We start from the raw sequence: 8,803 nt of genomic DNA on the forward strand, positions 1-8,803 counted from the left end.
TGTCCCATCAAGCTTTCTTACAAACCGGCGGAAACCGATAAGAGGCAAATGGTATACAGCTTGCACGAATACCAATCGAAAGCTAGAGAGCAGCTAGCTCTCACCAATAAAGTTTTGTCGTCGGAACATCTTGCCGCGGACGCCGACAGCGCATCATTTGTTGCCCCCTTCACACCTGTAATCGCAACACCTCCAGAGTTAAAATCAGTGTCGGCGCCAGACAGCGAAGCCAAGTGGGTATCTTTCGACAAGCCCTTGATATATGTATACGCAGGGAAAGGCCCATGGGTTTCCCGTGACCTCATGCAATTTCCCGTTGCATTACCGGATGATGGCTTGATAGACATTGTCGTACAGGAGCAAGTAAGTAGTTCAGATGTTTCATTTATGATCTTTGCAATAATAGGGAATGTAACAGTCTTTACCACGGCGTGGTTTGCTCCGTGCCATGGACGGTTCTGGTACTGGCCAACCGTATTGGATGCCCTCTGTCAGTGCAATCATTCGCCCGTGTCTTATCGCATGCGTCACGATACTGACATCGTTTTGAGTAGCAACACTATATCAAAGCGCAGGCTTACCGAATTGAACCATGCTCACGAAACAATCTTCTTTCCATAGATGGAGAACGCTATCCGTTCGAGACATTTGAAGTAGAGTGCCTGCCGAGGCATGCAACAGTGCTGAGCCCGTATGGCTGGTGGCAGGCAGAGTTTGCGCTGCCCGAGAGCAATCCGAAATAGTATTTGCTGACATTCGATCAAGGACATTTGCGCATTGGACTTTAACTTGATAATGTTTGGCTAGGACTGTTGGCGTGCGCACTGTTTCATTTCTTGCACCTCTGATAATTAGGATTTAATCATTCGAGAAGTTCGAGATTTCCGCTCTCGTGTCCGTTTTGCGTTGTGGTCTCAAGCTTGGATGCTGTTTGGTAAGTTTCATCGAGCTCTCTCTTTGGCGCCGCTTATGGCGTATTGGAACTACTTCACCTCGGTACGGTATACACCTGGGGTGAAGAGCCTCATGGGTGCATTTGAGATGCCGAACGCTTTCCATCCGGCATCCCACCCTGACCGATGACCTCCTGCGCGAGGGATGGGGATGATCCGACAAAATCCGACGTTGTACTGCGATTCTAGGCGCTCTTGTCCATGGATTAAAAGGGGCCCACGGCGGCAGCATACTTCGGACATCTCTGGGCTCGACAATGTCACAATATCGCAGTCTATCGACACCCGACCCCGAATTCGCTCCGCTGCTTGCGCAGCTGCCCACCAATGGCGGCGTGCCGGAAGACATCACGGCCTGGCGCGAACTGGTCCAAAACGTCGTCACACCCGCTCTGATGAATATCCGCCGGCCGCATCTCCCTCCAGGTCGCGTTCCCCGTCCGCTCGAATGTTGAGGTCTTGGAGCTGATGGTTGTATCAAGAAAGCAAGTACCGTGTCCGGGATCATCAGATTCCTGTCGACGGAGGTGAGATCGCTATTCGATGCGTAATTCCCACGCCTTCTGGGAACGAGGACGAGGTATTTCCCCTCATGTTATGGATTCATGGCGGAGGTGAGCAAAGTCTAGTAACTTGGACCCGGTCATGGATAATGAATTCTGTGCGGGCGTAGGGTCGATAACCGGGTCTCTGGACACAGATGACTTTTACCTCAGAGATCTCAGCGTCGATCTCCAGATTTCGATCGTGAATGTCGACTACAGGTCGGTCCCGCCCTGCTCAATCCGGCACATCTCATGACGATGAGTGTGCGACCCAGGCTCGCACCCGAGCATCCATTCCCCAACGGCCTCAACGACTGTTACGCAGCGCTGAAATGGGTATGCTCAAGCAGATAGTGCCTTCGGTCTCTTCTAACCCGCGCGCGTTCCAGGCGGTGGAAAACGCGCCTCTCCTCTCTGCATCGCTGGCCAAAGGCTTCATAGTGGGAGGCCAATCTTCTGGGGCGAATTTCACAGCGGTATTGGCGCACCGTGTGAGAGATGATCCTTTTTTCGCAGACAGGCCCCTCAGCGGCCACATCCTCCAGTACCCGACCATCGTCCACCCCGAGGCCGTGCCAGAGAAGTACAAATCCGAGCTATTATCCACGGAGACGGAGAAAGACGCGCCCTTCTTCACCACCGCGAACATCCACTTCATAGCCCGTAAGTCCGCTGCCCTCTATGGTTAGGGCGGACGCTGAGGCGGGGGGACACTGTCAGGTCTTGCGAAGGCGGAGCCGTTCAATCCAGAATGTTCTCCGCTCTTGTATCCCAGCCACAAGGGACTTCCTCCGGCATATATCCAGGTGTGCGGGTGGGATCCCGTGCGCGACGAGTGCCTTCTCTACGAGAAAGTGCTCAGAGAGGACAGAGTGGCGACCAAACTCGACGTGTGCGTGTGTCGGCCCCTCGTCCCCGAACGTCTCCTTCCGACTGTTGAGCTGATATGTAGATACCCCGGCGTTCCGCATGCGTTTGCCGCGATGTTCCCGAGCATCTCTCTAGCGGTGAAGCATGACAAGGACCTCAGGCAGGCCATCCGATGGCTGCTCGGCGGCGCGAAGTCGGGATAGACACGGCACGCTGCTGCGGTATGATGCCCATTGCGAATTTTGTGTCTTACGGCGAGAATAGAACCTGGTTCTCCGCTCATGTGCCCTGCAGGTGGTTAAACGATGGGGTGCAGACTCACTCGAGATGTGCCGCCAGGCTGGTCTGCACTATCGCGTGCAAGATTACAGCCGGGTGGGCGAGCCGTTGTGTCCGTCTGTAGTGTCGGGCAATTAGCGCTCTAGGTCACAAGGAGTCGACAGTGCCAAGGTAGGTGTCATCTAGAACGACCCTCGGAATGGGCTTATGCACGAGTCGCATATGCGACATCGTCGTCATCGTCGGCTGATGCTGTCGCTCCGGGTTGAGAGTAATCGATGATTGACAGTGGGGCGTGCAAGGGTGCGAGACTTGGTCCGCACATAAAAGTCGTGAGGGAACAGGGAGCGATTCGGGGCAAGAAATAGTTGTTGCAATCCACTTGCAAATGTGACAGCGGTCGGGCGGTGGCCACAGCGATGGTATGACGTCCTCCTTATACTCGAGAGGTCGTCATGTAAGGGCTACCGACAGGAGAACACACTGCTAGCTGGTGCATTCCCAACTATGAATCTCATACATATACTATAGTACAATAACATGTACAGCATGAAGCGATCCTTCCGTCCGTGTCACAAACATAACCCCGTACTATTAGTATATAGACGTTTCAATCCCACGTGATCGCGTTGCGGATACGGCATCTAGACGAACTCAAGAGTCAGACTCCTCTGAGTCCGCGTTCGAGAGGGAGTCTGGATCCGAGCGTGCTCGTTATATCTGCTTGATTGCGAAATCAAAGGTCGGTGACAAACGTACTAAGGTGGAATCCATGTATACCAAAGTAAAATCAAATAAATAAAAATGAAAACAAGATGGAAGAGCCTTCGTTTTATGGCGTAGGACGATTGACGCAGGCCGTGGTTATTTACGTGCAGGAGCACAACACATGGCCACGGAACTCGGCATTTGTCTATCTTCACTCAAATCCGGGTCCCATTTAAAGGTCTGCAGTCTCTCCTTGAACCAAGAGCGCTCTTCCTCAGATATGTCACACCACGCGTGCACGGTGATCTCTTCCAGGGCGAGTGGATGCCGGGTAGCTGAGGCTTCACCTGTGGCTAATTGTGCGCCCTGGCGTGCCTCCACGAGATCGCGCAGTAGGCCAACGTAGCTTGTCGCATGCTCACGGCCAGACCGGAGCTCGAGCGAGGTCAGAGTGGGTAAGTACCATCCTTCTGGCTGTTCTTTGGCGAGGCAGCTGAGAACATCGAGCAGCGAGACGTCGCCGAGGTCAAATTGTCGAAATGTACTGAAGCAGGTGCATGTCTGCTTCATGCTGAAGGTCTGCTCTCCGTTGTAGTGATTGTGGCCGTGGTTAAGAATGTGCAGTGAAGGGAAGCGTGCTAGTTGGGCTTCGATTCTCATCAACCCCTCTGACAAGTCCTCACTGTGGCACCCCCCGATGGTCAACTTCTCAAGGAGTGGGGCATCGAAAGCACGGAGAGATGTTGCGACGTCGTAGGCACCCACAAATGTGAATTCAAGCTCACGGAGCGCGCGAAGGCATGGCGGGTTCTCGATGGCGTCTGCGGGGTCTGGATCCTCTTGGTCGAGCATGGGACCGTCGAGACTGAGCAGCTGCAGAGAGGGCAAATGGTGCAACAACTGCATCATCTCCATGGTGTCAATCCATTTAAAGGTTCTCCGGCAAATCCTGAGGATCCGCAAAGCAGGAAACGCCTTGGGCATGTTTATCGCGTCTTGGACTTCTACGCAGTCCATACTTTGCAGGGAATAAAGTCGAAGGTTGGGTGCAGAAAACGTTGCGGGGAGAGAGAATGAACATACATCGGGAATGCCCTGATCGGCTCCGGAAGATTCGATTTGCAGTGCCTGCAGGGCAACAGCGGTGCCCGTCCAAGATGCAGTTGCGATGGCAGCGAGGTCAGACAGCGAGACGTACATGTAAAGCGATTTCCATCGCTTCATGTGTGGCAGGAGTAGCTCCATCACTTTTGAAATCCAGCTCTCAACGCTCCCGTTTGAAGGGAGATGTGAATGTAAAATCCAAAGGTTGATGTCCAGCTTATGGTGACCAGACCGGGCGAGCGATGTTTGAATGAAGCCGTAGTCCGAATGATCATAATCCAATGTCACGTAGATGGTGGCCCACAAGGCGGGAGTCTCGAGGCCGACGGTTTTCCACCGTTGGCATACGGAGATGACGCGATCAGCGAGTTCTTGACACTTTTCCTTGTCCACATAGGTTGTGGCATGTTCAAATATCGTCTTGAGGACCTCGGGAGGGATATTATGTATGGTTGTCATCTTCCACACTCGTCAAATTTCGCTGCTAGATTGAGAAGAATATTTCGTAAGTGTTTTGTTGACTAGAGCGGTGGGTGGCCCTCGAGCGATTGAAGGAACCGGGTCAAGTTGGGGCGCACGAGACCGTGACCGCCTGGCGCGTGGCACGTGAGCGCGTCGGGATGCGATCGGACGTGACTTGAGATCTGCGTCCGGGTCGATCAGAGGGAGAGAGACGCCGGGGGGTGAGAATGGGGAGGGGAGGGGGCAGGCAGTCATGCGCACGGGGCCCTTCTCCGGTGCCGCGCGTGCCGCTGACTGCACCCTCCGAGTCCATACATGGTAATTTCAGATCACGGTTTCTCTCCCTCCTTGTATATATCTCGCCCTCCTCCTCCTCCTCCTCCTCCCCCCGTCTCCTCTGCGCCGTTCGCGAGCATGTCCCACTCGCCCGCAGCCTCCTCCTCCCAGGATGCTCCGATCCAACCAGGTCCGTCTAGCCATCCCATTCATCCTCTCCCACCTCCTCAGTTCCCGCCCATCTCCAAGCAGCCGCCCAACTCGATGCCCGATCTTCCTCCTCAGAGTCCAGACCCTTCTCTCACGACGAATCACAGCCCATGTCCCAAGAAAAGCCCTACAGCATATTCACCACCTCCGAGAAATATTTCATTGTCCTAGTCGGCTCCCTCGCCTCCACCCTCAGGCTAGTAATTCATCTGCCTCCGTGCATCTCACTCACTCCCCACACTCCCACAGTCCGTTCACCGCCAACATATATTTCCCTGCAATCCCCACCATTGCCTCCGCATTTAACCGCAGCGTAGAGGACATTAACCTGACCATCACCGTGTACATGATCGTCCAGGCAGTCGGTCCGTCCCTGTCCATCCCCCTCCCAGTGCGCTACACTCACCCCCTCCCATAGCACCCATGCTCTGGGGCACCCTCGCTGACAAGCACGGCAGGCGCCTCATCTTCCTCGCCTGTCTCACCGTCCTCGCAGGCGCATGTGTCGGCTTAGCCCTCTGTCCCACTGACGCCTACTGGCTGCTCATGCTCCTCCGATGCCTACAGGCTGCCGGCTCCGCCAGCACCGTCTCCATCGGTCCGTTTCCCCCTGGCTGTCTTCCCCATCCTTCTGCTCTCACCTCGCCTTCACAGCTGCCGGCGTCGTGGCCGACATTGCAGCCCCGCACGAGCGCGGCATCTTTTTTGGTATTAGCAATGCTGGCCCGATGGTACGTCCCCCGTGCCCCTTCCCCACGCAACCCATGCTCATTCTTATCCCTCCCCCAGATCGGGCCCTGCCTTGGCCCTGTGATCGGCGGTGTTCTCTCGGACCGGCTGGGCTGGCGGTGAGCACGCATCTTTACATTACCCGTCGCCACTCGTCCGACACGGCCCCGGCAGCGCCATTTTCTGGCTCCTCGTGATCTTCGCCATCGTCGTCCTCGTCGTCATCCTGCTGTACGTGCAGCCCCTCCCTGCCTTCCTCTCCCGCTCACACGCCCCGCAGCTTTCTCCCAGAGACCCTCCGCGCCCTCGTCGGAAACGGCAGCGTGATCACCGCCCCCATACACCGCCCCCTCGTGCCCGTCCTCGGCCGCGGCCGCGTCGACACCGTCTCGGACCCCGCCCTGCGCGGGCACCCGCCCCAGATGGTCAACCCATTCAAGCTGCTCCTCTACCCCGACATCGTGCTGCTCCTCTTCTTCACCGGCGTCCTCTACGCCGTCTTCTACGGCGTCACCACGAGCATCTCCATCCTCTTCGTCGACGCGTACCCCTTCCTGTCCGAAACGGACGTCGGCCTCTGCTTCCTCGCTATCGGCGTGGGCGGCCTCATCGGCGCGCTCATGACGGGTCGCATTCTCGACCGCGAGTACCGCCTCGTCAAGGAGCGCATCGCGCGCACCTGGGCTGCGTCGGGCGACGCGGAGAAGTGCGCGCACCTCGGCGACGTCGCGCGGCACGCCGACTTTCCCCTCGAGGAGGCGCGCCTGCGCCTCATGCCCGTCTACCTCGGCCTGTTCGTCGCGGTCACCGTCGGCTACGGCTGGACGCTCGAGCGCCGCGCGAGCATCGCCGCGCCGTTGGTGCTGCAGGTCCTCCGTGAGTCCCCCCCCTCCTCCTCTGCTCCTTGCCGGTGCGGCGCTGACGCGCGCGCGCGCAGTGGGCTACGCGACCGTCGCGACGATGAACGTCACGCAGACCGTGATCGTCGACCTCGCGCCCGGGAAGAGCTCCTCGGTCACCGCATGCGTACGTCCCGCCCCACGCGCCCCCCTTTTCCCTCCTCCTTCTGCGGCTGACGGCCGCGTGCGCAGAATAACCTCGTGCGGTGCCTCCTCGGCGCCGCGCTCGTGTCTGCCATCAACCCGATGCTGGGCCGCCTCGGCCCCGGGTGGACGTACGTCCTCCTCGCGGGCCTCTGTGTGTTCTTTTCGCCCATCATGCTCGTCGTGTACCGCATGGGCCCGCGGTGGCGCGCCCGGCGCAGGGCGCGGCAGGCGTGAGGCCGCCGCCCTCGGGCCTCTGCAGCTGCGCCCCCCGCGGTGGGATCAACCGCTCGCTGGGTCGCGTACCGCGTTGGTGCGCGACGCGCACGCGCTTGCTCTTCTGTGATGTCTTTCGGTGTCTCGCGGTCTCTCTTTAAGCTAGCGGTATACTATAATGCGATACTACTACGATGCTGATTTTAGGCGTATAGCGCTGTTAATTCGCCGATGCCGTACTCGTGTCGGTGAAACCTTGGGTGCGTGAATGGCAGAGTGCCTTGAAGCAATGTTGAAGGTGCAGCGCCGCCGCTGTCGGTCTCGACTAAGTAACGAAAGGGTGATATTGATTGACGCGATCATGTGGTCGGTTCGGTTCAGACTCCGGGTAAGCAGGACCGCGTCTGGGAGTGCGCTTAGAGCCACCGGTGAACGAGCCAGTATCGAAGGTACGAAACGCGTCTTTCCGCCAAGTGCGGGGCTGTTGCACCATTTGCCCTGTCTGCATGACAACGATACTGATATATTTCTAGCGGACGAGGAGCCTGTAGCCGACTTGGAGAACGTGCCAGGTCTTCGTGCGCTCAGGGAGCTTGAGCGACATTTTCATCGGACGATATCTTGGTGTCTCTCCGTGCTTTCGACGCGCCGCGGGCGTTTTGCTGGACGGTGTTTTCGGCTGCCTCGGCGGGAGCGGCCAGAGAGGTGGCACCTGCCCACAATTTTGGCCTCGCTCGAGAGTTATCCGTACGGTGTTGCCATTGACCATTCTGCCCCCTCTGGTCCGCCATCGAGCACTACAACCGTACACCTGCCTCTCTCGCTCCAAGCGTCGCCTCTTCAATGTTGTTATCAAAGACAAAGACCTCCGGGGGCTGCGCCTCTGTCGAGATGTACGCGGGTGCTACTGGCAGAGGGAGTTGGGTCAGGCGCGGGCGGGCGGAGCGAGACCCGCCTACGTTGTATTTGTAGCTGCTGTATGCTATATTTTAATCATTGTATGCTGTATGTGTGGCCGCTGTATGCTGTATTTGTAGTCCTCGTGGCCGATGACCAGTCTCCACGCGTTGTCCTCGCCGTCTCCACCAGCGTCGTCGTCGTCGCATCCCGCAGTGCACTCGCACCCGCCGCCAGAATGGAAGCCGCACATGATGCGACGCCCGCCCGTTGTGTCCTCGCCGAGGGGGGCGCTCGCCCCGCTGCAGCACAGGGCCTGGCCCCGCACCTGCTGGACCTGTCGGGATTCATCGCGGTGGCTGGCCAGACGCCGCCCGACGAGGATGAGCTGCGTGCGTCGCTCGACGCGCGCATCGGCGAGCTGCAGGCCGTCGCACGCGTCGCACTCGATGCCGCCAACGAGTTCAAGACATACCGCAACTCGGTCCTGCGCATCCACCGGCTGCCCCCC

General features: G+C 57.8%; 3 protein-coding genes across 3 annotated transcripts; 2 read left to right on the forward strand and 1 right to left on the reverse strand.

The window, feature by feature from the left end:
* Positions 1 to 48: 48 nt before the first annotated feature.
* FIBRA_04482 (uncharacterized protein) lies at positions 49 to 743 on the forward strand (the record flags this gene model as incomplete). Its single annotated transcript, XM_012326279.1, has 3 exons — positions 49 to 363; positions 419 to 490; positions 555 to 743. The coding sequence occupies 3 exons, from the start codon at positions 49 to 51 to the stop codon at positions 741 to 743; spliced, it is 576 nt and encodes a 191-aa protein (XP_012181669.1).
* Positions 744 to 1,210: 467 nt separating this feature from the next.
* Positions 1,211 to 2,571, forward strand: FIBRA_04483 (uncharacterized protein; the record flags this gene model as incomplete). Its single annotated transcript, XM_012326280.1, has 7 exons — positions 1,211 to 1,379; positions 1,436 to 1,567; positions 1,627 to 1,717; positions 1,774 to 1,834; positions 1,888 to 2,161; positions 2,219 to 2,390; positions 2,451 to 2,571. The coding sequence occupies 7 exons, from the start codon at positions 1,211 to 1,213 to the stop codon at positions 2,569 to 2,571; spliced, it is 1,020 nt and encodes a 339-aa protein (XP_012181670.1).
* A 940-nt stretch (positions 2,572 to 3,511) lies between these two features.
* Positions 3,512 to 4,918, reverse strand: FIBRA_04484 (uncharacterized protein; the record flags this gene model as incomplete). Its single annotated transcript, XM_012326281.1, has 1 exon — positions 3,512 to 4,918. One exon carries the CDS (start codon positions 4,916 to 4,918, stop codon positions 3,512 to 3,514), a length of 1,407 nt encoding a protein of 468 aa, XP_012181671.1.
* Between the last annotated feature and the right edge of the window lie 3,885 nt (positions 4,919 to 8,803).

The sequence above is a fragment of the Fibroporia radiculosa genome (genome assembly GCF_000313525.1).
Source record: "Fibroporia radiculosa TFFH 294 genomic supercontigs, scaffold3160, whole genome shotgun sequence".
In the NCBI taxonomy this organism is placed as follows: Eukaryota; Fungi; Basidiomycota; class Agaricomycetes; order Polyporales; family Fibroporiaceae; genus Fibroporia; species Fibroporia radiculosa.